Source organism: Ctenopharyngodon idella, chromosome 20, assembly GCF_019924925.1.
Source record: "Ctenopharyngodon idella isolate HZGC_01 chromosome 20, HZGC01, whole genome shotgun sequence".
NCBI classification, from domain to species: domain Eukaryota; kingdom Metazoa; phylum Chordata; class Actinopteri; order Cypriniformes; family Xenocyprididae; genus Ctenopharyngodon; species Ctenopharyngodon idella.
The window spans coordinates 18,234,284-18,261,546 of NC_067239.1; the positions used below are offsets into that span (position 1 = coordinate 18,234,284).

General features: G+C 38.0%; 1 protein-coding gene across 9 annotated transcripts; it reads right to left on the reverse strand.

Moving 5' to 3' along the window:
• LOC127502925 (uncharacterized) lies at window positions 1-26,925 on the reverse strand. 9 transcript variants are annotated; one of them, XM_051876382.1, is made up of 18 exons: window positions 26,556-26,925; window positions 25,730-26,418; window positions 25,522-25,617; window positions 25,203-25,436; window positions 24,891-25,050; window positions 24,664-24,795; window positions 24,393-24,488; window positions 24,153-24,281; window positions 23,955-24,056; window positions 23,632-23,751; window positions 23,383-23,478; window positions 20,843-20,962; window positions 5,533-5,628; window positions 5,335-5,436; window positions 1,935-2,030; window positions 1,725-1,826; window positions 1,489-1,569; window positions 1-1,393 (listed from the first exon to the last, which is right to left on the reverse strand). In XM_051876382.1, the coding sequence occupies exons 2-18, from the start codon at window positions 26,303-26,305 to the stop codon at window positions 1,389-1,391; spliced, it is 2,343 nt and encodes a 780-aa protein (XP_051732342.1). In that variant the 5' UTR covers window positions 26,306-26,418; window positions 26,556-26,925; the 3' UTR covers window positions 1-1,388. The 9 variants fall into 9 exon arrangements, with proteins under 9 accessions (XP_051732342.1, XP_051732343.1, XP_051732347.1 ...); XM_051876383.1 differs by lacking the exon at window positions 5,335-5,436 and having other exon boundaries at window positions 26,556-26,921; XM_051876385.1 differs by lacking the exons at window positions 1-1,393; window positions 1,489-1,569; window positions 1,725-1,826; ... (1 more) ...; window positions 5,335-5,436; window positions 5,533-5,628 and adding exons at window positions 19,102-20,044; window positions 20,139-20,228; window positions 20,384-20,485; window positions 20,598-20,693 and having other exon boundaries at window positions 26,556-26,903.
• Between the last annotated feature and the right edge of the window lie 338 nt (window positions 26,926-27,263).

Sequence of the window (27,263 nt, forward strand, 5' to 3'; positions counted from 1 at the left end):
AACATTAAACTTTCTTTTATTGTCTAGTTTGATAGTCAGCCACAACTGAAAAATAACAGATATAAATCTAGGAATGAATAACAATTCATTTAAAAAGCCACAGTGAGTGTTTTCACACATACTGGTGGTATACAGTGATATGTCGTTTGTTTTCACTCTGGTCCAAACGCCAGGGCTTCATGTTTCCATGACGACTGACCAGAAAAGACGCACGTGACGTCATGTTTACATGACTCCCGATTGTTAAAATGAGTATCAGATTAACGATAAACTTTAACAACAGAGACACACGTACGCACTATACAGGTACGCAGTTCATTTGTCGCGCTGCTGTTTTTGTTTCACGCTCTAGCAGTTAATAAACAGAACTGCATGCGTCTTGCGGAAGAACATTGGAACCGGCGCTACTTCTCTCCGTTTATGACTATGGACGAGTCACCCAGGTCCTGTGCTACTCCACAGCGGCGGCGACCCGCTGGACTAAAATAGTCCGAAAATAAACACTTATTATAGATGTACCATGGTGATTCAGGATACTGACTCCAGTACTCACCGATATGGTTTCGGAATCGGAACAACTCTAGGTAAAAGGAAAGAAGTGAGAGACACAGCTTTGGAGCAACTTAGTTGATTCACAACACTACATAACGGGTTCTCACTCTGCGTGTGTTTCGCGCTGGATGACGGTCGTGCTGAGCGGTGCAGGTACAGAGGAGAAGTAGAAGAAGAGAAGAGACAAAAAAGACAAAAATAGTAATATAGCAAAACTATTTGCATTTGATTATGGTATTTTGACAGGGAATTTTTATTATTAAAAATTATGTTATCAATTATATTTTATTTTATTATTATTAAATGTATAATTAATTAATAATTTGCTAAAACTGAATGAAAACTGAATAAACAAAATTCTGAGTGCACATTCCCTGAGCTGGAACATAAATTTCAATTGATAATTTACAATCAATGTCTGTCTTATATAACTCTTAAGAAAGAAATGTAAAATATACTCTTCTTTCTAAATACAGCATCCATGTAGCTAATATAGTCTATTATATATAGTCTATTATAAAATATGCAATCATGAGTCAAAGTAAAGAACAGTAAAAAAAAAAAAAAAAAAAAAAAAAAAGGAACAGGAACAGGATTGGTTTCGAAACTGAATTTAAAACATCACAATGAACAAGATTATTTCTGCAAGTCTAATCGAATAACTCTCATGTGTTCAGGACTGTAAGACAGATGAAAAATGAATTATCTGAAAGAGACACATGACTACAAACTTACAAAAAAAAAAAAAAGACAGGCAAGTTTCTGTGACCAAAACTCAGTCACAAAAGCAAAAGCAGGGAAGTCCACAGTCACATCATCATGAGGATCCTGAAACGTCAGCCTGTATAGATAACAGAAAGGCTTAAGATTTTGGTTGCAGGTTGGTCGCAAACAAAAACTAGTTCAGAAAAAAAAAAATGTCTCAAGGTAACTGACCTGAATCAGCTATCAATTCCATTTCAGAGAAAATCCCTTTCCAGCCTTTGTGTTCCGGGAAATCCACAATCACATTGATATCTGGCCAGATCAGAGGACAAACCTACTTACAATACATTTTTTCCAAGAGCAACTCCATGTATACTAAATGTGAATGTACTGTGAATGTTAAAAATATGAAAGTAGTTTATATCTCCTTAAGTTTGTTCTGTCTATGAGAATAATACACATCTTGCCTTTTACCACACCCACACTCTTGTTTGTGGCACTGCCCCACTTATATTTTGGGGTAGTTATGGAAGGTTTCACTCTGACTCTGTCTCCAACCTGGATGTCAGCTGAAATGTTTTTTGTAGAAAACATTACAGAAAACATTTTCACTTACTAGTACATTCAGATGCAAAAAAAAAAAAAAAAAAAAAAAAAAAATTGCATAGGAAGATTACCTGTACAAGCGCCGGTCACAAGCTTCATTTCTGAAATTATACCTCTCCAGTTTTTATGCTCAGGGAAATTTACAATCAAAGACTCACCCTGAACTTCTGCAAATTTAAAAAGAAATCAAAATCATCATAGATTCCTCAAATATATGTACTTTATTCTCTGTGAGATATGTTAAAATATGTTAAAAATATGAAAGTAGTTTATATCTCCTTGTAATTGAACGCAACACATTTAATTACACGTGTTTTCCTCCCATAAAGAAAAAGACAGTGACATTAAAAGACCAAACTTAGTAAACACTATACTAATAAAGCATAATATACACGAAAAATTGGTTTGTGCCGAATTTGATCTTTTAATATCACTTATAGGCTACATTAAGCGACGTTAAACGTTTTCTTTATAACAGTTTTCTGAAGAAAACGCTCGTGAATTTAAACACGTTGCGTTCACATTATGGGCTCAACTGCTTTTCTGTACACAGTATTGCATAGTATACTTTATTAGTAGGCCCTATGATGTTTACTGAGTTTGGTCTGTTAATATAACAGTCTTTCTTAGTACATTAAGCCATATTAAGCGTTTTCTTATAACGGTTTTTTATGGGAGGAAAAGGCTTAACGTGTTATTAAACGCGTTGAGATCATTCAGGACTCATCTGATTTTTTTGTTGGCTTTCATAGTATAATTTATTAGTATGATGTTTAGAGAGTTTGGTCTGTTAATATTACTGTCTTAGTACATTAAGCCACGTTAAGCGTTTTAGAATGTCCCTTGGCGACGCTTGGCGGTTTTATTTAGTCTCTCCCGATAGAGCCCCTTTCATTTCGCTTCCTCATTATCCATTTCTTTCCAAGAAACTGCGGCGTATCGCAAAAATGCAAACAAATATCACGCTATTTCTCTCGGTCTCACTGTCAAAGTAACAATGGCAACGGATAGCTTATCCTGCTAATATGGCGACGCCTTCCCGAAATGCAACGCGAGTGAAAACGCTGTGACGCAAAATTGGGCACTATTTGAGGAGACAGCCATTTGTAGTGGTGTCCGAAACCATAGTGGACGATGTTGAGTGCACATCAATCCCACAATGCACTGTAATAACGAGTGTACAACCGATGCACGCTCAACGGCTAGAGAATACCCATAATGCACTGTGAGAGTCGCGCTGAATGAATTCCCGCGTCTCGCCAGGCGATGGTGCCCGCAGCTGAATCAATCATCCATTAATTTTCCAAACCGCGCTGGTCCAGCATTATCATACAGGTATAAATTCCTTTTTAATTAATCATTAATATCGTTTAAAAGGTTTGAACATGCTAGTTCAACATAAATATTCATTACTACTGGAGCTGCCAGTTTGCTACATTTCAAAAGATTATTAAACAGTAGCACAAACTATGCGAAATCGGCAGCCCTTCCGGTGCACTCAGTGTCCGAATTCACTCACTCGTTTCATTCACTCCTTCAAGTGGACTATATTAGTGGACTAATGTAGGGAATAGTGAATGAGGGTATAGGGGGCGATTTCGAACACATTAACTGTCTGGTAAGTAATGGGCTATATGCTGGGAGCGTTCATTAGAACTTCCGCATTAATATAAGCCAGCTCGAAAACTTCCAGCGAGATGTCATTTGCTGGTGTGTTGAGCATCAGTAGTGTAATGCTGCGTTCCAGGCAGGTTTTTGAGCCCGTAAGTCACGACTTCAAACCACGACTCACGACTTTGTAGCGTTCCAGGCAAGTCGAGCCAAACTGCCTGAGTATAAACAAACCAGCATGGCGGACCGTACGGGGCTTATGCTTATTTACAATCATTTATTTACAAGCACCAAAGGTGCTTGCTCCTTGCTTATTTGAGGGAAACGGAGGAGGAAAACGGCGCATAAGGCAAGATAAGCTGTTATACCTTTTATTTTACGTTATTTTACCGTGCACTTGCGTAAACACCGCATCCCTAGGGGCTGCCATTGTTGTTTCGCGGGCTATGTGACGTCAGAGCGCGGAACAGGGAGTACATCGATCTAGTACGAGTTCACGGGTTTGACTGCCGTTCCAGCGCATTTTCACGGGTAGAAGTTTGGAAAAACACGGGTTACGGGTTGCCTGGAACGCGGCATAATACTTAGTTTATAATCAGAATATAATCACTTAAATAGTCAGGCATAGCATTAATTTAGTTATTCAAACGTAAGACGGCATAAAAAATAAATAAATAAAGACGTACCTCATTGTTCCTCCTCGGCTAAATTCAATTAGACCATCAGTTTTCACTCTTTTATGTGAAAAAAAGCTTTATTGTGCACTTTAGTTAGATTAAGTGTGCTGAAATCATTGATCTTGCGCTGCACTGACTGACAGCTGCTGTAATTACAATGCAGCACAAGATCAATGATTTCAGCACACTTGTAAAAACACACATTTTATTCAATTAATCTAACTAAAGTGCACAATAAATATTTAATTTTTGAAGCTTTTTTTTTCACATAAAAGTGTGAAAACTGATGGTCGAATTGAATTTAGCCGAACAATGAGGTACGTCTTTATTTATTTATTTTTTATGCCGTCTTATGTTTGAATAACTAAATTAATGCTATGCCTGACTATTTAAGTGACTATATTCTGGTTATAAACTACGTGTTACACTACTGATGCTCAACACACCAGCAAATGACATCTCACCGGAAGTTTTCGAGCTGGCTTATATTAATGTGGAAGTTCTAAAGAACGCTCTGTGCATATAGCCCTTTGAGATGTTTTGATGTTAACAGTCTTCATTTAATGACATCTGAGCTGCTGAAAGCAGTGGATTAGTTTTATTTTTTAATGGAATGCGCCACAGATCTCATACACACATACGATTTCTGTAACGTTGTCTGCTATTTACGTTTACAGATATAACTGACTGTATTTATGTGAACTGTGTGTGTTTTTGACGAACTTTGTGTGTATTTGACAGTTTAAACAAAACAAAAAATGTGAAAGAGCAGTTACTCATGAGACTTGACGTCTGACAGCCAGCTGTCTGTGTGCATGTGCTTCAGATAAGTGCGCTCAGAAAACGATCCATTACAAGTTTAAACTGATATAGCTTTAAAACGCCTGGAAATAATAAACTTTAATGATGAAAGAAGAACTATGCTATCTGTGAGAGTGATCGCGATATAGATGATAATCAAAACCAAGCAGATGTCTTGTTAATATTTGGCAGCCTGTTCTTGACTGTAGTCAAAAATGGGTATTTACAACATTGATTTATAAATGATTTGTGAGGTATTTTAAGCTGAAACTTCACATACACATTCTGGGGAGACCCAAGACTTAAATTACATCTTGTAAAAATGGGCATAATAAGTGCCCTTTAAGTTGTTCTGTCTATGAGATTAATACACAGATCTTGCCTTTTACCACACCCACACTCTTGTGCGTGGCACTGCCCCACTTATGTTTTGGGGTAGTTATGGAAGGTTTCACTCTGACTCTGTCTCCAACCTGGATGTCAACTGAAATGTTTTTTTGTTGACAAATCTGATATAAGTATAATATTACAGAAAGCATGTTCACTTACAAGTACAATCAGGTGCATATAGGAAGATTACCTGTACAAGTGTCAGTCACAAGCTCCATTTCTGAAATTATACCATTCCAGTTTTTATGCCCAGGGAAATCTACAATCAAAGACTCACCCTGAACTTCTGCAGAATTTAAAAAGAAATTATCAGAATCATCATAAATTCCTCAAATATGTACTTTATTCTCACTCTGTGATACACAGTGAGTCTACTTTTTTTCATTTATTTTAGTAAAAATTACAATGTCTTATGCATGCCTAATATTAGTGATTAAATCAAGACAGTCAGTACTCCTACTTTTAACAACACCAATGCTTTTGTGAGTAACTGCTCCCCATTTGTGTGTTGGAGTAACAACAGACGGCTTCACACGGACTTTGTCTCCAATCTTAATACTGGACTCCAGACCTGAAGATCCTGAAATGCAAATAGTGTTAAAAAGGTCTGAGAGGAGATTTAATAGCTGCAACTTAAATGTCATGGACACACTATGATACTGTGTATTATTACTAAACTCATCATCATTGGTTACTAGCTCCATTTCAGATAAAAATTTCTTTCCAATTTGCATATTCAGGGAATCAGATTATCACATTTAATGTCTACTCTAAACAGAGAATAAGCTCATATTGTAAAGCATACACTTGATTTAGGATTATTTAACAGTAGATTATTTATTTGAGGGGAAAAAACAGATCTTGCCTTTTATCACACAAATATTATATACACGGTAACTTTTTTTTAATCGGGTATGCTGTCATGTCAAAACTGTGCCCGGTGCATACGTTGGATTTGTTATATGCCTAAGCTAAATGCTTGCATTCACTCTACACACAGAGTGTTAGATACTCAATCTCTTGACACATAGCAACAAAGTAATTAGTATTTCTAATTAGAGGTCGACCGATATATCGGTAAATTCGATATATACTCCGACAAATCCGATATATACTCTGACAAATATTGGCAATATTAAGAGGATTTGGCTTTTCCAATTAATGTAAGCCTGTTACATTCTTCTAGTCTATTATTATTACTATTAGGTAAGCTAAAATCGGCTACCACCTGACAAAACCAATGCATTCTGGTTAGAAAATTTGTCCGACTTTGAATGGCGCTGTAGCCGCCTTACGATAACATGTGCCTTCAATGTACCCGCGAAAGCAAAACTAGACCATCCGCCTAGGTCAGCCGCTGCAGTTGCTCAATATCAGCTGCGAAAGCCTTGATGACGACACACCTTATTCTCATTGGTCAGATTCTGTGATGACAAGGACGATGTGTGTTGCGTGTTTTTTCTTAGACAAGTTCCTGTATTTAAAGCTGCAGTCTGTAAGTTTTGCCTCTTCGTCGCCATCTCTGTTTGAAACCTGCAATTGCAGTTGTTTGCAGAATTATCATCTTTACGTGGGTTGTGCCTCGGCACGGCTCCTCAGCGCGGATGAATCTAATGTTTGCTGTCAATCACCACATCTGTGTGGATATTGTATGTCCAAAATAAGAATTTTCACCGGAAAACATCATCTGTACAAATAAGTAACATGTCTGCCACTTTTGTTCTGACCAACTGAGGAAAAAAAAGTATTACAATAAATCGCACTACCAATGCTGATTAAATCTAATGATCGCTTAGCTCGGATCACGTCAAACCATGCAAATTACTATTATTGTTATAAGACAAATGTAACTTTGCTTAACATTTATCTTAAAAAACACTAGTACTTTGATACCACAGCAAAAACTTCTAACTAATAAAGTTCAAACATCATTAAAGACAAGTGAACAGACAGTAAAAATAAGAATACACAAATTAAAACATAGATAAATAATATAGAACAGTTACAAATAAAGTTAGGTCTAACAGTAGTATTCATTACAGAAATGTAATAATATAAATATAATTGTAATTACACTGCATGCATAGTGTTCACTATGAATTAAATATAGATTAATAATTGCTAAAGTTGTTTTGTTGTTTGACAATTAATGACAGACATGTCTTTTTCATCACAGACTTCTAAAATACTTTAAAGATGGTCTTGATAAATGCCAGGTCTATTGCCAAGAAGACATTTTTAATTAATGATTTTATTTCTTCTCGTGAGTTGGACTTTGTTTTTGTGACTGAGACATAGGTAAATGTTGATGAAATAGATCCTCTTTCTGATACAGCCCCTGATAATTATAATTTTCTGAATACTCCCAGGGTAACTGGTAGGGGTGGAGGGGTCGCTACAATTTTTATAAATTGTTTTAAATGCCGTCTGTTGTCGGCTGCTGTCACTAAATGCATGGAACCAATGTATGGAACCAATATGATGAAACATACAATTTCTTTCTCAAGTTATCTCAACTGTTTAGGTTCACTTAAGACTTTACAACCGACTGTATACAAGAATACTTGTCGAGACGGGGATTTTAAGATCATTTTGTGTGTATTTGTCCATTCAAGCTCAACAAGTCGTGAAATAGAGCTCGATTATGTGTTCACGTGCCACCTGAAAGGCGCCTCTGTGAGCGTGCATGCTTTGAGTGTGTACGCACAGAAAACAATGTGCTATTGTGAAATTTGCCTCTTCTTGCATTTGAATTGTTTAAAAACACTTGAGTGTTTTAAATTGGTAAGACTTACAAACATGTGCAAATAATAAACTTTCACTACATAATGTCTAAATGCAGTTAATCTGTGAATCACATGAGTTCTGAACCCTGGGGCCTGGTTCGTATACGGATCACGGATCAACCACCATCTGTTACACCCCTAGTATAAATCAATTTGTACAAACCTTGTTCATATAACTTCTGTAGTTCAGTCTCCAGCTCCAGTTTCTTCTGACTTAAAGAGGTAAAGTTGTTCTGCAGTTGGTCTTTTTTAGTCTTTAGATCAGTGTAACTGTCCTGTAAACTGTTGATAGTCTGATTGAACTCTTCAACTGTGTTCATGGGAAAAAATCCATGTTAATACATAAAAATATAAAAAGCAGAAACACAGACATATTGCTCTTAGAAATTATTTTTGAAATTGTATGTAACAGTTCTCATTTCCTCAAACATTAGTGGCACCATTTTTTGCTTAAAGTAATTTTCTGTCCTGTGAGCAAATTAGTTTAGAAACGCAACAGTTATAGCATAGATTTTTCTACTTTAAGTAACTGCAACACACAGCTTTACAATTAATAGAGAGACGGTATGACTAGTTCACACACTTAATCGCTGTCTCATTAATGCATTCAAAGAAATGTACTGTGCTAATTAATCTGTATCTGATTTACAATGTGCAGAAATCTGTAAGAAATGTTACAACCCATAGATAAAAGCGGCATGACATTTGCTGCAGCTCTGCACAAGGCGACCTGAGTTCAAGTCCCAGTTCAAGGTTCAGGCTCTCAAGCCAACATCCAAGTTTGTTTACAAATTTAGCTCAGTTGTGTTGTAAAGTGCAAATATACATATAAATCCATTTGTCCAAACCTTGTTCATATAATTTGCTTAGTTCAGGCTCCAGCTCTACCTTCTTTTGACTCAAAGAGGTGAAGTTGTTCTGCAGTTGGTCTTTTTCAAACATTAGATCAGTGTAATTGTCCTGTAAGCTGTTGATAGTCTGATTGAATTCTTCAGCTGTGTTCTTGTAACTCTTTAACAGGTCTCTCTCTGCTGTGATGGTGCTGTGCTGCAGTATGATGAAGACCAGCAGAAGAACACAAATGAGCCCGAGACATGCTGTTGTCAACACCAAATATCTACTTCCTCCTGACAAACAGGACGAAAACACAAATATCAGTGAATATCCTTAATATTAGAAATTAAGTTTCAAATCAACCTTTTTTTTGGTAATCTACCTTTGTCTTTAGATAATGCTGTAGTTTTACAGTATATACTTTTTAAGACAAACATTGCTATAAGGTAAAATATCCAAATAAGAACATGGTGTAAAAGTAAAAACAAGAAAGAAGGAAATCTGTTAATAAATTAAATATAAAAACACTGACATATTGTTCTTAGAAAATATATTTGAAATTGTATGTAACAGTTCTCATTTCCTCAAAAATTAGTGACACCATTAACACCATCATACATGACACCATTTTTTGCTTAAAGTAATTTTCTGCTTACTGCGCTTTTCACCTTTTCCTTCATCCTGGCTTTTAGTCTGTGTTCGAGGTCCAGATGTGTCCTTAATATCTCTGAGATAAACATATTGATAATTGTCTTCCAAATCCATTATTAGCTGTGTCTGACAGTACGTCCAGTACTTGAAGTAGAAAAAATAAAGTGCCGGTACTCCCGCTTGGTGGGTGGTGGTGAGTGGTGGTGGGTGGGGTGTAGATTTATTTTTTTCTATAAAAAACTGAACATGAATCTATCAATTTGCCACTTTTATAATTCAAAACAAATGTCTTTACTCTAAAGCTATAATTGTCACTATCAGCTGCTGGGTCATTATTTAGTAGAATGAAATAACTACATGATGTTTATCGGTCTCTCATTCACTCTGATAAGCAGTTTAAATCAGTGCATGTAAAAATGCTGTTAATATTTTTATGATTTGTTATCACAACTTTTCACAAATCTTTTGTCAAATCAGGTTCACAAATGTTGTTCAGATAACATAATATTTTGAGTTTCTGTTGAATAAACTAATCTCTTTCTTTGTATCAACTCAAATTTTTAGTTTAAATGAACTCAAAATTTTAGGGCAACCAGGTTAGGCTACTTTAAGTTAAACCAACAAATGATTTTTACAGTGTGATTGTGTCTTTAATAATATCTGTGCATGATGTTAATCTAATGCCACATCCACAATAATACGTTTTAATTTAAAAATTACAATTTCCAGTGAAAATAAAATTTTCTAAAGTGTCTTCACGTTCCATTTTCCCTGGAGGAAAACAATGATGAGGGGTAAATGCAGTAAAGACTTTACAGTGGATATGAAACTGTATCACATCACTCCTGCATCACATTATGTAAATGCATTTATGACAAAGAACTGCAGATGCAGATATAATGACAATCTACCAATAAACACACACCTCGTCCTCTTCTTCTGACGCTGCGCCCCTGCAGACTGAGGAACACGCTGGCCCACTTCAAGCACTGAGTAGGCTACATCTTCAGAATGAGTAGTATTTTACAATAGTGTTAAACCTTCACCGGAAGTGGTTACATTTCACACTGGCTTTCGACAAGAATAAAGACATTCAATCCAACTTAAAACTGTCTGCAGACCCATATTACTATTTTTGTGTATTGTACATTGTGAAGGAATTTCATTTATTTATTTTGAAAACTAAAGGGCTTTTCACACTGCACTTAACCCTGGGTTATCGTCATTCTAAACACCGCTTTTAACCGCGTTTCACACTTGAAAATTAGATACGGGGTTAGCACCGCTTTTTACCCAGCGCTTTTGCGCTGTTAACTCCGCAATGCGGTGCCAAACTTGTACAGTGTGAAACGATGCAGTGTTAGAATGTTACAACTAGATGCTTAGCAACCGACAACCAATTGTGTGCCTTATATTCACGCACTTTGGGCAGTCACAGAAACACCACATGATGTATTAACAGTCGTTTCTGCATATGATAGGAAAAATGTCAAATGGTGATGGAAAACACGACAATTGGAGTGAAGAAGAGACAGTCATTCTTACCTTTATACACTGCTCAAAAAAATTAAAGGAACACTTTTTAATCAGAGAATAGCATCAGGTCAGTTAAACTCCTGGGATATTGATCTGGTCAGTTAAGTATCAGAGGGGGTTGTTAATCAGTTTCAGCTGCTTTGGTGTTAATGAAATTAACAACAGGTGCACTAGATGGGCAACAATGAGTTGACTCCCAAAACAGGAATGGTTTTACAGGTGGAGGCCACTGACATTTTTTTCCCTACTCATCTTTTCTGACTGTTTTTCACTAGTTTTGCATTTGGCTAGGGTCATTGTCACTACTGGTAGCATGAGGCGATACCTGGACCCTACAGAGGTAGCACAGGCAGTCCAACTCCTCCAGGATGGCACATCAATACGTCCCATTGCCAGAAGGTTTGCTGTGTCTCCCAGCACAGTCTCAAGAGCATGGAGGAGATTCCAGGAGACAGGCAGTTACTCTAGGAGAGCTGGACAGGGCCGTAAAAGGTCCTTAACCCATCAGCAGGACTGGTATCTGCTCCTTTGTGCAACAGGATGAGCACTGCCAGAGCCCTACAAAATGACCTCCAGCAGGCCACTGGTGTGAATGTCTCTGACCAAACAATCAGAAACAGACTTGCACATGTGACAGACATGAAAAGATCTGGAGAAGCCGTGGAGAACATTATGCTGCCTGTAACATCATTCAGCATGACCGGTTTGGTGGTGGGTCAGTGATGGTCTGGTGAGGCATATCCATGGATGGACGCACAGACCTCTACAGGCTAGACAATGGCACCCTGACTGCCATTAGGTATCGGGATGAAATCCTTGGACCCATTGTCAGGCCCTATGCTGGTGCAGTGGGTCCTGGGTTCCTCCTGGTGCACGACAATGCCTGGCCTCATATGGCGAGAGTATGCAGGCAGTTCCTGGAGGATGAAGGAATTGATACCATTGAATGGCCCCCATCCTCGCCTGACCTAAATCCAATAGAACACCTCTGGGACATTATGTTTCGGTCCATCCGACGCCGCCAGTTGCACCTCAGACTGTCCAGGAGCTCAGTGATGCCCTGGTCCAGATCTGGGAGGAAATACTTCAGGACACCATCCGTCGACTCATTAGGAGCATGCCCCAACATTGTCAGGCATGCATACAAGCACGTGGGGGCCATACAAACTACTGATTTTGAGTTGCTGCAATGGAATTTCAGCAAAATGGACTAGCCTGCTGCATCATTTTTTCACTTTGATTTTCGGGGTATCTTTGAATTCAGTCCTCTGTAGGTTGATAATTTTCATTTCCATCAAACAATGTGGCATCCTTTCATTCCTAACACATTGCCCAGTCCATATCAGTATAGATATCCAGTATGATATTTTCCCCCATTGAGATCTGATGTGTTTTCAAAGTGTTCCTTTAATTTTTTTGAGTAGTGTAGTTAGAATAGTTCACTCAGGATTAACCCCGGGTATAGTATGAGTGTGAAACATGAATAAAGATAACCTAGGATTTTGCTTACCGGGATTTAGAATGACCTAGGGTTAACTATTTCAAGTGTGAAATGCCTTTAAGTGTCCCCAACACTTTGGCCAAAGTCATGTCCAAATAAAAAAAAGGGGAAATGAAACATTTGTACTTTCTTTGTCAACAGGATTCTCTCTGCAATTATCTGAGGTCCTCTGGCCATGATTAAAGTATATTCAAGGGCATATCTGGAACCTTATATTACTGTAATTGTATAGACTGGCAATATGTTTAATCTGCCCTATATTAAACCATTTTTTTTTCTTCTATATTAAAAAAAATAAAAATAAATAAACCTGAATCTATTAATTTGCCACTTCTATAATTAAAAAACCACAAATGCCTTTACTCTAAAGTTATAATTGTCACAGTCAGCTGCTGGGTCATTATTTAGCTCTCATTCACTCTGATAAAAGCAGTTTAAATCAGTGCATTGAGTGCTGTAAATATTTTCATGATTTGTTATCACAACTTTTCACAAATCTTTTGTCAAATCAGGTTCACAAATGTTGTTCAGATAACATAATATTTTGAGTTTCTGTTGAATAAACTAATCTCTTTCTTTGTATCAACTCAATTTTTTTGTTTAAATGAACTAAAATTTTTAAGGCAACCAGGTTAGGCTACTTTAAGTTAAACCAACAAATGATTTTTACAGTCTGATTGTGTATTTAATAATATCTGTGCATGATGTTAATCTAATGCCACATCCACAATAAGTTTTAATTTAAAAATTACAATTTCAAATGAAAATAACATTTTCTAAAGTGTCTTCACGTTCCGTTTTTGCTGGAGGAAAACAATGATGAGGGGTAAATGCAGCAAAGACTTTACAGTGGATAGGAAACTGTCTTGTATCACTCCTGCATCACATTATGTAAACAGCATTTATGACAAAGAACTGCAGATGCAGATATCATGACAATCTACCGATAAACGCACACCTCGTCCTCTTCTTCTGACGCTGCGCCCCTGCAGACTGAGGAACACGCTGGCCCACTTCAAGCACTGAGTAGGCTACATCTTCAGAATGAGTAGTATTTTACAATAGTGTTAAACCTTCACCGGAAGTGGTTACATTTCACACTGGCTTTCGACAAGAATAAAGACGTTCAGTCCAACTTAAAACTGTCTGCAGACCCTTAATTCTATTTTTGTGTATTGTACATTGTAAAGGAAATTTTTAATGAATCATAACTAACATTTCTTTTCCTTGCAGGATTAACATTTTGTTTTGAAAATTAAAGGGATTTTCACACTGCGCTTAACCCTGGGTTATCGTCGTTCTAAACACCGCTTTTAACCCTGGGTAAAGGAGCGTTTCACACTTGTAATTTAGATGTGGGGTTAGCACTTCTTTTTATCCGGGGTTATGAAACCCTGCTCTGGAGCAGGGTTATCACCACTTTTGCACTGTTAAAGGATTAGATCACTTTCAAATGAAAATTAGGTGTATATGACTTTCTTGTTGCTGATGAACAAAAACGAAGAAATAATAATAAATATCCTGACGCATCCGAGCTTTATAATAGCAGTGTTAGGGTTCAATGAGTATGAGCTAAAGAAAAAGCTTCAATCCACATCCATCCATCATAAATATGTGCTCCACACGGCTCCGGGGGGTTAATAAAGGCCTTCTGAAGCGAAGAAATGCGTTTGTGTAAAAGCAATATCCATATTTAAACAAGTTATGAAGTCAAGTTTAGAGCTTCTGCCAGACCACCTTCCGTATTCAACGTATGCAGAAAGTGTAAAACTCTTTAGTTCACAAAGTTCACAAAGCTTACGCTACGTCACGCGCCTTCCCTATTAAACTTACGGAAAAAGTGTAATTGACGCGACGCCAGTATACACTTTCTTTGTAACCTGTATACGGAAGGCGGTCTGGCGGTAGCTCGAAATTTGACTTCATAACTTGTTAAATATGGATTTTTTTTTTTACACAAACGCATCGTTTCGCTTCAGAAGGCCTTTATTAACCCTTCGGAGCCGTGTGGAGCACATGTTTATGATGGATGGATGTGGATGGAAGCACTTTCTTCAGCTCATACTCATTGAACCCTGTCACTGCCATTATAAAGCTCGGATGCATTAGGATATTTATTAATATTTCTGAAATTATGTTCATCAGAAAGAAGAAAGTCATATATACCTAGGATGGCTTGCGGGTGTGTAAAGCTTGGGCTAATTTTCATTTCAAAGTGAACTAATCCTTTAACTCCGCATTGCAGTGCCAAACTTGAATGCAGTGTTAGAATGTTACCACTAGATGCTTAGCAACTGACAACCAATCGCGTGCCTTATATTCACACGCTTTGGGCAGCCACAAAAACACCGCGCGACAGTCGTTTCTGTGTATGATAGGAAAAATGTCAAACAGCGATAGAAAACGCGACAACTGGAGTGAAGAAGAGACCACTATTCTTAACTTTATAGTTAAAATAGTTCACTCAGAAAAAAAACTTGATATTACAGTCAGCAATGTGTAATATGACAACGCGCAATGCTAGAGCCATGTAAACAGGTTACGTGCTGCGTTTGTCCAGTCAGTGACACTGACACTGCAAATATGCAGATAAGGACTTTATCCCAGGGTTTAGGAATGTGCAATGTGAAACGGTAGCTTATGAATACCCAGGATTAACTGTTAACCCCGGGCATAGTATGAGTGTGAAATGTGAATAAAGATAACCCAGGATTTCGTTTACCGGGGGTTTAGAATGACCCAAGGTTAACTATTTCAAGTGTGAAATGACCTTAAGTGTCACCAACACTTTGGCCAAAGTCATGTCCGAATTAAAAAAGGGGAAATGAAACTACAGTTGTCAAAATTTATAAGTAAAAAAGTGAAGTAATCAAGAAATCCAGATTTGCTTTTACAGAAGAGTTTTCTGAATTATACATATAAAGAACCAATCATATTGTAGAAAAATGATGCATGTCACCTTTGCCATGCTCTTATATTCTATTGTACTTTTTTTGTCAAGGGGATTCTCTCTGAAATCGGTCCTGTGGCCGTGATTAAAGAATATTCAAAGAAATGTCTGGAGTCTGTCTAATTATTGCTACGAAGCAAATTAATGGAACACTAGAGATCTTATTCCCGAGTGATTGTGTTAAAAGGGATGAGACATTGTTCGACTCAGAGTGAGACTCTTAGGTGGGGTTTTGATGCATAGAGGATTTTCTACCACAACATTCAGCTTCAAAAGCCAACAAGAGGAATCTGTGACCACTCAAATGGACTCAAACACCCTTAAACAGGCCAAACTGGACCTTTGTTTTGATGATGCAGGAAATAGCAGCAAGTGCCCTGAATCTAATGTTTCTGTTCCTCTCTGATCACTTCAGTCTGCTAAACCTGCTCTCTGCTGCGCCCTGCTGGACTAACGCAAATCTCTCCATATGTAGTGCAAATAAAGCAGACACACAATGAAATATGAAATTAAAAATAATGCTGTGAAAATAATGCCAACTGGCCATTTATTAAAACAGAAAGCAATTCAAAAGTAGTTTCACAGACACTCAATACATTGTGATTTTTCACTTCAGACTAACAAATGAGATGCATGATAACAGCTAGAAGGTAGTGTTGGCATAGATCTGCTTGTAATGAAGCAAGGTGTGCCACATTAGCCACTGTCCCTGATTACCCAGTTCACACCGCTGATGTTATAAGTTTATTTTAGCAATACATTTTGTTTTACAGTTAAATATTTTTCCATTATATGAATTCCATTTATGGTTTTCTATGTTACATAAAAGCATGAAATGAAATTGGCCCTTATGGTCATCCATTAAGCAGTGCATGCAGACACAAATCTGGTCTGTTCAACAGAAAACCTCAAGGAGCTTGTCATGTTTGGAGCATATTGGCATGATGGTAGTGAAGGGGGTGGATTCTTCTTCATCTGAAGAAGAATTTGCATATGTGAATCAGAAACATTTCTATTCAATAAATGTGCAGATAATATGTGATGCACAAATGCGCCTAACAAATATTGTGGCAAGGTGGCCTGGGTCAACCCATGATTCATACATCCTTACAAACAGCATGGTTGGGATGAGGCTTCAGGCAGGGTGCGCGATGGGTGGCTTCTTGGTAAGTGATGCATTTAAAGTTATGGTTCTATCTAACTGTATTTTATTATTTTTATTAATTTTTTTTGCATTTAATTATTCAACTGCCCATCAGGAGACCGCGGTTATCCACTAAAGACGTGTCTGTTAACCCCCCTCACCAACCCACAAACTGACCGAGAGCGCAGATACAATGATGCCCATATTCTCGCACTCGGTCAGTTGTAGAGCGGGCGATTGGGCAGCTGAAATGTTGGTGGCACTGCTTTGACAGGACCGTCGAGATGCCGTTATACCGCCCTGACAAGGTGTGCCGCATCGTGCTGGCCTGTGGTGTGCTGCACAATGTCGCACACAGGCACGGCATACCACTTGGTGAGGTGGCGGCACCGCCAGATGACCCCGACCCAGGACCAATGTATGTGCAGCCCAACCAACAAGCCATTCAGGCCCGTCAACATGTGATTGCGACAATATAAATGGTCATCAGAGACAAAGTTCAGTTTTTGACCAATATCTTTAATGAGTGACTTATGTCTGTGAGTGTGTCAGTGATATTTTTCAGGTGACTGTTAATTTCTCCGATGGCCATAACGATTTGCTGTTGTGACTCCAGAACAGCATGCATCAAGACGCGGCCAGACAGATGCTGCTCAGGAGGGGCGGATTCCGAGCGCGTGCCAGTGGACGTTCCTGCTGTTGCACCATATGAGTCCAAATAAACACAGGCACATGTTAACTGTGATTTGAGTCTGTTCCTTATTAATGGGTACACGCTTTTGCCATAAATGCAATGGATACGTAAAATCTCTGGTGTACTTTTGGTCAGCTACATTGCATGCATTTGAAAATTAAATAGGTAAGCTATGTGTACCAAAGTTAAGCAAACAAATGAAAAATTAGTTACCTTTGTGGCAGTCCTGTAGTAAATCCGAGTCTCCCACAGCAACAGATACTATTCCAGAGAGTAAAGTGTCACCCATAATAGAGGCAACTCTCTGCACAAAGGGTGTAAATTCATCGACCCCTGTACCACTGCCTGTTCTGCCCACACTTTGTCGGTGCACAGCAGTAACTTCCACCTTTATATCAGACCATTTCTTTTTAAGGTCATTTACAGTGCGATTTTCAGATCCCACTGCATTGATGACGTCAGCCAAACTCTCCTCCTTCGTATGCAGAGATTCATACATCTAATTTTTTTTTGTGCGTACGCACATTTACAGCTTTGTCCGTACGAAATGTTCTAGAATGAATTCAATGAAAGTCTTTGTACATGAGGCCCCTTGTCTTTTGGGTCTTTAACTGTAAAATTCCCCTACAGTAGCTTTCACCAGCGTGTGTTTCTTCAGAGCTGAAACGTTATAGTGTGGATATAAGTGTGTTTCACAGTAAGAGGCTCGACACTCCAGACAAGACTTGACAGCTTTGAACACTTCTCCAGTGCAGAAATCACACGCAATCTCTCCAGGTCCAGCAAGACTTTGAGCTTCTGACACTTGTAGCTTTGTGCTCCTCAGTTTCTCCATTATTTCAGCAAGTACTGCATTTCTGTTGAGTGGAGGCTTTGGTTTGAAGGTATGTCTGCACTGTGGACATTTATAGGTCTCTTTCTGATCTTTTGTATTCCAGCATTCATTGATACAGCCACAAGGAACTGTCACGGGATCGTTCAGCAAGTCCAAACATATCGAGCAGCTGTACTGGTCGTGATCTCCGAGTATAGCCTCTGCCATGTCTTTATCAAAAGCTACTTGTGTCAGAAAGAACCGTGAACTGAAGTGAAAGTAAAAGTTTGAGAATGAAAGTGAAAGCATGGAATGATTTGTTATAGTAGCCTCAAATACAGTAGCTAATACAATTGTAAGAGCTTATTTATGTAAGCTGGGAAGCATAAAAAAATACAATAATTTTCTATTTTCTTCATAAAAGAGACCAGCGTGCTTCAAGTTAAGGAGGCAGATCTTTGAATTTGAACTGGTATTCGGCATCAACACTAGATGGAAACACCTATTAATGTCTGCTGTTTAAAACTGTGAACTTTAACAGTTCCTCTTAAAATTAGTTCTTACTCCAAAGTATTTAATCTTTATGTTAAACATTTCTTGTCCTCTTTTCCAAAGAAACAAGAAATCATTTTAGCGTTTATGCAACACAATAAAGAGCAAAAATGCGAGAGCATGATAGGAAATGTAGTTTTGTCGCGCAAAACAAAATGCACACGAACTAAACTGTTGGTCAACACAACTAAGTTATGACTAATAACAATTAGCTTCTGCCATGATTGTTTATTTGGCACAATCTCAAACTAGGGGAAAAAAACAGGAGCACAGATACAGTATGTATGAAACCACAAGTTGAATATAAGAGCACAGTTTATTAAGTTCACTCAAAAGACAAAAATACTAATATAGCAGCACTATTTGCATTTGTGTATGGTATTTTGACAGGAATTTTATTATTATTAAATGTATAATTAATTAATAATTTGTTAAAATTATTCTTAAATTAAAACTGAATGAACAAATTTCTGTGTGCATATTCCCTGAGCTGAAACATAAATTTCAGTTGATAATTTACAATCAATGTCTGCCTTATACACCTCTTAAAGGGATAAGAGGGACCCAAAAATGAAAATTCTGTCATCATTTACTCACCCTCAAGTTGTTCCAAACCTGTATGAATTTCTTTGTTCTGCTGAACACAAAGGAAGATATCTGAAAGAATATCAGTAACCAAGCAGATCTCGCCCCCCATTTACTACCATAGTAGGAAAAATAAATACTATGGTAGTCAGTGGAGGGTGAGATCTGTTTGGTTATATCTTCTTTTGTATTCAGCAGGAAAGAAAACAAAGAAATTCATACAGGTTTGGAACTACTTGAGAGTGAGTAAATGATGACAGAATTTTCATTTTTGGGTGAACTATCCCTTTGAGAAAGACATAAAATATATTCTTTCTACAGCAGCCATAGGCTACATTAAAATATGCAATCATATGAGTCAAAGTGAAGAACAGAAAAAAATGGGAACAAGATTGGTTTCGATACTGAATTTGAAACACCTGAATGAACAGGAATATTTATGCAAGTCTAATCAAATAACTCTCATGAGTTCAAAATGGCTGTAAGACAGATGTGAACAAAAAAGAATTTGTCTGAAAGAGACACATGACTACAAACTTAGAAAGAAAAAAAAAAAAAAGACAGGGCAAGTTTGATCAAAACTTCACAAAATCAAAAGGTGAGCAGGGAAGTCCGCAGTCACATCATCATGATAAAGATCCTGAAGCGTCAGCCTCTAGATATAATCACAACAGAAAGGCTTAAGATTTTGGTTGCAGGTTGTTCGCAAACAGAACTAGTTCAGAAAAAAAATTCTTAAGGTAACTGACCTGAATTATCTATCAGTTCCATCTCAGAAAGAATCCCTTTCCACCCTTTGTGATTGGGGAAATCCACTATCACATCTTCAAATTTGATATCTAGCCAGATCAGAGAACAAACCTACTTAAAATACATTTTTCCAAGAGCAAATCCATGTATACTAAATGTAAACATGTGGATATGTTAAAAATATGGAAGTAGTTTATATCTCCTTAAGTTTGTTCTGTCTATGGGAATAATACACAGATCTTGCCTTTTACAACACCCATGCTCTCGTGTGTGACACTGCCCCAATTATGTTTTGGGGTAGTTATGGAAGGTTTCACTCTGACTCTGTCTCCAACCTTGATGTTGACTGTAATGTTTTTTGTTGACAAATCTATATAAGTAAAATATTATAGAAAGCATTTTCACTTACAAATATAATCAGATGCAAAAAAAAAAAAAAAAATGCATAAGAAGATTACCTGTACCAGTGTCGGTCACAAGCTCCATTTCTGAAACTATACCGGTCCAGTTTTTATGCTCAGGGAAATCAATAATCAAAGACTCACCCTGGATTTCTGCAGAATTTAAAAAGAAATGAACAAAATCATCATAAATTCCTCAAAAATGATAAAATCCTTCATCATTTCATTTATTTTAGTAAAAATCACAATGTCTTATGCATGCCTAATATTAGTGATTAAATCAAGACAGACAGTACTCCTACTTTTAACAACACCAATGCTTTTGTGAGTGACTGCTCCCCATTTGTGTGTTGGAGTAACAACAGACGGCTTCACACGGACTTTGTCTCCAATCTTAATACTGGACTCCAGACCTGAAGATCCTGAAATGCAAAAAGTGTTGCAAAGATCTGAGAGGAGATTTAATAGCTGCAACTTAAATGTCGTGGACACATTGCAATGAATACACACTGTGTATTATTACCAAATTCATCATTGGTTACTATCTCTATTTCAGATAAAAATTCTTTTCAATTTGCATGTTCAGGGAAGTCAACCAATTAGACTGTTATCACATTTGATGTCTAAACAGAGAAGAAGTTAATATTGTAAAGCATACACTTGAGTGAGGATTGCTTAATAATAGATTTATTTGAGGGGGAAAAATCAGATTTAGTCTTTTATCACCAACATTTTTATGTGTGACACAGTGGTGGGTGGTATAATCAAAATCTTATATCACAATACGAGTAACTGTATTTCATGATAACAATATTGTCACCAGCAGTTGCAAGGAACACACGACGAAGATGAAGATTAGATATGACATCTTTAATAATCCACTCAGAATCCACTTAGAAGCTAAACTAAATACTAAATACAAAGCAAATGAGGGAAATAATGACAAACACCTGTGATGATTAATGAATCTCCATAGTAACTAATAAATGGCAGGAAACTAAACAAAGGAACACCTGACTGAAAATAAACTAAAAGTCTATGAAAATGAAACTAAGATCAAAATAACTGAATGTTCATGACATTACACCCCCTCCCAGAAGGTGCAACCTCGTGCCATAAAAACAAACAGATGAGGGAGGGAGTGAGTGTGGGGACTTTGGAGGAGGTGAGGGTGTGGCAATGAGCACTCAAGGTGAAGCCTGAGTGCCCGAGGACGTAGGCGGAGCCTGTGCGCTCAAGGACCAAGGTGGATCCAGAGGGAGGGCGGAGCCCGCTGGAGCCATAAGGATGGAGAGGCGCAACAGGAGGCTTGTAAGTCCGCGGCGCAGGCAGGGTGACGGCTGACTGGGGTGGAGCCAGAGGGATGAGGGAGTCTGGTGAAGCCGCAAGACTGAGGGTCTATGGTGGAGCCAAGGGTGGGAGGAGCCAAGGGAGCACCGACAGGTTGATGGGTCGAGGGGGAGCGAAGGGGTCAGAGGCTGTAGGCGGAGATGAGGGATTCTCTTGCTTAGGTTGTGTACTCTCCTGCTGCGCCTGAGGCCTGACCACATCACAAGGCATTACAGGGGAAGGCAAAGGGCTGCAAGCTGGGATGAACCAGTGGTGATGAAGGCACAGATGATGATAACACAGATGATGTCCCAATCTATTAAACAGCCCTCAGTCTTGAGCTCCATCAAGACTCCCACTGGTACAATGGTTGCTGGCTTACACCCCTGGTCAGACTCACTTTGGGGCATCGGCTCCGGGGCGATGGTTGGTGCTGTTGTCACAGGTGGCTCACTCGCGGCGGGTGGATGCTGTCGGTGGGCTAAGCTCTGGGTCTGGCTGCGAGACGTCTGCGAGGTGAATGGGGATCCATCTATCCACAGTGCGAAAGTGATGCAAGTCTCCAGGGTCTAGCAGGGATCACTGCGGGGCATGACGAAGCGGAGACTTTGTCCAGACCGCACCGAAATCCCTCCATTAAGCAGACATCATCGACATAAAACATTACCTTGTGACTACACATAGGTGTATTACACAGGCAGTTTGATGGCAGGTGTTCAAAAACTCCTCCACATACTCCTCAATAGCTCTGCCGTTTGGGAAAAATTAATACAATCCCTCTGTTCAAAAGTTGTTCGTTTCCCATCCATGGGGAAACATTAATGGAGGTGATCTCCATTTTCTTGTTAGGTCTGGTCATCTGTCACCAGCAGTTGCAAGGAACACACGATGAAGATGAAGATCAGATATAATGATATAAGCAAGATATAAACAAGCAAAACCAACTGCTATGTGTAATGTGACCAGACAAATGAACACTGAAAAGACTGCAATTAAATACAGACCCTGTATCCCAACGTGCATACTATTCGCCCTATCTGCCCTAAATAGTATTGAATATTACTAATGTCACATACTATTTAGGATGGATAGTATGCACATTGAGACGCAAGCAGGGACTATGCAGCACAGCAACATCACATCAACGTACCCGCAATAGAGTCCAATAGGCCAAAATCTCTACCGGTTGACAAATTTCTACCAGTTAATCATGTCTACCACTATATCGCCCATCCCTGTGACATAAGCACCTCAGTTATGTTTTGGGGTGGTAATAGAAGCTTTCACTTTAACTTTGTCTCCTACCTTAATGCCAACTAGCACATGTATGTGCCCAAGACCTCTTATAAAGAGCATGTCTTATTAAGAGCATTATTGTTGGCAAATTTGAGAGAAGTAAAATATTACAGTAGGCATACAGTGAACAACACACTTAAGCTGCAGCAAATAAATAAATAAATAAATAAGGTTTGCAGTTATTTGAATGATAATGTCTTTAAATACAGTCAATTACCTGAACTAGCGCTGGCCACAGTCTCCATTTCTGAAACTATACCAGTCCAGTTTTTTTGTTCAGGGAAATCTACAGTCAAAGATTCACCCTGAATTTCTGCAAATGTAAAACAAATCATTAAAAAAAAGTATGCTGCTTTTTCTCAGTTTTTCAGTGAGCCTATACAATAATTTATTTCCCCATTTATCATTTTCAGACATTTGCATGACTAATATAAGTGATGAAATTAATGTCAGTCAGTGCTCTTACTTTTAACAACACCAATGCTTTTGTGAGTGACTGCTCCCCATTTGTGTGTTGGAGTAACAACAGATGGCTTCACACGGACTTTGTCTCCAATCTTAATAATGGAGTCTAGACTTGAAGCTCCTGAAATGTCATATGGAGGTCTGAGATGAGTGTTTGATGGAAAACTCATAGATTATTCTCTCATAGATCAAATGTGGTTGTTTTAAACACTTTGTGCCTCATCCTTCAGATGAACAACTGTTTTGTAGAAGTAGAATCTCTAGATATTTACTAGTAGGACTCATATTTCTGCTGGAGCTGCAATTTTTCAAACATTTATTTACCCATCTCATCATCATTAGTTACTCGCTCCATTTCAGAGAGCATTCCTTTCCAGTTTGCATGTCCAGGGAAGTCAACAACCAGACTGTCATCACCTTTAATGTCTAAACAGAACAAGTTCATATTGTAACACTTGTACTTGAGTGAGGATTTTTTGATAAAAATTTTGATTTGTGCAAGGAAAAATGTATAGCTCTTGCCTTTTACCACACCCACACTCTTATGTGTGACATTTCTACCCCAGTTATGTTTTGGGGTAGTTATGGAGGGTTTTACTCTGACTCTGTCTCCAACCTTGATGTCGACTGAAGCGTTCTTTGTTAATAAATCTGAAACAAGCAAAATATTACAAACTGCTCATATGCAATATGAAATATTCAGTTTGACAGTTTTATGTTCATGCTTCTGCATGCTTTTGTGTGATGAAAACAGTTGATTACCTGAACCAGCACTGGTCACACGCTCCATTTCTGAAACTACACCAGTCCAGTTTTTTTGTTCGGGGAAATCTACAGTCAAAAGCTCACCCTGAATTTCTGCAGAAGTAAAAACAAAAAATTAATAATATAAACTATGTTCCATTTTCTCAATCTGTAATAGGCATTCAGTGAGACTGCAATTTATATTTTCGGTATTTCACTTATTGTGCAAACGGCAGGAATTTTCATGCCTAATATAAATGATCAGATCAATATCAATCAGTACTCTCACTTTTGACAACACCAATACTAATGTGAGTAACTGATCCCCATTTTTGTGTTGGAATAACAACAGACGGCTTCACGCGGACTCTGTCTCCAACTGCAATATCAGATGGAGGCCTCTTTGTTGACAAATCTGAAACTGAAAGAAAAAGATTACAGGAAACCATTTCATCACTCATAAATACAATTAGATGTAAGAAGTCATGAAATTAATTTATTAATGAATGCATTTACCTTTATTAATTGTTTTGTTTATTTCCTGCATACAAGTAGTCTCCAGTCTCCCAGTAAGTTCACATACAAGTTTGTTTATGTCGTCAAATGAGCAGCTCGGCTGAAATGAGAGACTGGGGAACTCATCAGATTCAGATGAAGAGGACATAGACTCATAATTCTGTGGGGGGATAATAATTCACAAATTAATTAATATAACTTTCAAAACAACTGGCAAAAGTCACTTTTATAAATGTCAAATATCTGAACAGTCCTTTATGTCTTATAATGCTGGCTCTTAATATATAATCACTTTGCATATCTTGGTTGTACCTGAAGAAATTGGATGTTGTCATCTGTCTGTAGAAGTGTATCTAGGACTCCTTCCCTCTTCTTCAGCTCAGTGATTTCCTCCTCCAGCTTATCTTGTAGTTTTGCACCTTGGTCCAGATCAGCCTTTTCTTGAGCTTTTATCTTTTCAATTACTTCATTACTTTTTTTCTCAATAAGTTTGACTAATTCAGTGAAGACTCTCTTACTGTTCTTCACAGCATCCTTTGCAGAATCCTGATGAGACCCAAAACAAAACCAAAATATTTTCTTAAATATTCTGTTTAAAAGTGAAAATTATTTGTTTTACCCCAGAACTTACTGAATGGGATGTGATGTCCATTTTCATTTTTTGCAGCTCTTTTTCTTTTGCCTGGATTGTCTGCTTGACTTTTGTATGAGTGTCTGTGAGTTTCATCTAAGGGCAAATCAATCACAGTCTGTTTAATCTCACTGAAAACATTTGTGAAAGCATTTTGTTGAAAGGTTAAGTTACAAGTTATTGAAGAAAAGATTATGGACATCTTCACCTGTTTCTCATTGCGCTCTGTTGTAGACGGCACTGTGTCATGACCCTTATGGTCATCCATTAAGCAGTGCATGCAGACACAAATCTGGTCTGTTCTACAGTAAACCTCAAGGAGCTTGTCATGTTTGGAGCATATTGGCATGACGGTAGCTTTCACCAGCTTGTGTTTCTTCAGGGCTGGAACGTTATAGTGTGGATATAAGTGTGTTTCACAGTAAGAGGCTCGACACTCCAGACAAGACTTGACCGCTTTGAACACTTCTCCAGAGCAGAAATCACACGCAATCTCTCCAGGTCCAGCAAGACTTTGAGCTTCTGACACTTGTAGCTTTGTGCTCCTCAGTTTCTCCATTATTTCAGCAAGTATTGTATTTCTGTTGAGTGGAGGCTTTGGTTTGAAGGTATGTCTGCACTGTGGACATTTATAGGTCGCTTTCTGATCTGTTGTATTCCAGCATTCATTGATACAGCTCATACAGTAACTGTGTCCACAAGGAATTGTCACGGGATCGTTCAGCAAGTCCAAACATATCGAGCAGCTGTACTGGTCGTGATCTCCGAGTATAGCCTCTGCCATTTTGCTTACAACACGTTCTAAGACACTGCAAAAGATTTATCTTGATGTTGTTGATTAACAGATGGTGTTTATCAAAGACCTACTCGAATTAGAAAAGTAGCGTCTTGTAAAATCTAAAGAGAGAGAGTGAAAGTGAAAGTAAAAGAATTGGTGTAACACGTAGCTACCGTGATAAAACTATTTCCTGAAATACACAAACACCACAAACAGCCTAAAAGTTTACAAAATTGAAAAATATTTGTATATTTACCTGATGACAATCCGTTGTGTGTTTCATAGTAAAGTGGCAGGACACGTTCAAAGAATTCTGACCTTTGGTCTATTTTACAGCTTGAAATGTTTGTTCAAAGTGCACGTTTGTCATAATTTCACTGCGTATTAAAATATAGTTATTTAGAAATAGTCTTACGCGCAGACATAAAAAGGCAAAAAAAAAAAAAAACCTCAGTTAAAAAGCGTAGTAAGATTCGAGGCTACTGTGTAAACGTAAGGCTACGAGTGCGCGCGCGCGCGTGTGCGTGTGCGCGCGTGTTTTATTTTTATTTTTTAAATACAACCACTAGATGGAGACACTGAATAGAGAAGAATCTTCAGTTTCAATCTTTTGTCACAATAAACTTCTTCTTTTAAAGGATATAAGAGATTTTTAACACAGTCAAATAATCAGATACATTAAACGAATGTAAATCCTTTGACACCATCATTCAGTCTTATCAACATTGATCTGGAGACAAATTCTCTCCAAGATTCAAAGTTTTCAAGGTAGCAAGTGAAGAACTTAAATGTCACCTGATTTAAGTGGACTAAACTATTGTCAGCAAAATGGAGTCACGCAGTTAAGACAGTCACCGTTTAGAGTCACTACGGAAGAACACAGATTCGCCACAAACTGACAAAAAAGGGTCCGTCCTTTTGATAGCATTGGAAATTGGAGTACTGCAGAGACCAACCTCACAGT

What these genes read in the sequence shown, in the direction of transcription:
- LOC127502925 (XM_051876382.1), bottom strand. Translation starts at nt 26,305, where the DNA reads ATGGCAGAGGCTATACTCGGAGATCACGACCAGTACAGCTGCTCGATA. An exon ending in TAGTATTGGTGTTGTCAAAA is followed by an intron (nt 24,489 to 24,663) that starts GTGAGAGTACTG and finishes TTACTTCTGCAG; the next exon opens with AAATTCAGGGTGAGCTTTTG. An exon ending in TGTGACCGGCGCTTGTACAG is followed by an intron (nt 1,827 to 1,934) that starts GTAATCTTCCTA and finishes AAAACATTTCAG; the next exon opens with CTGACATCCAGGTTGGAGAC.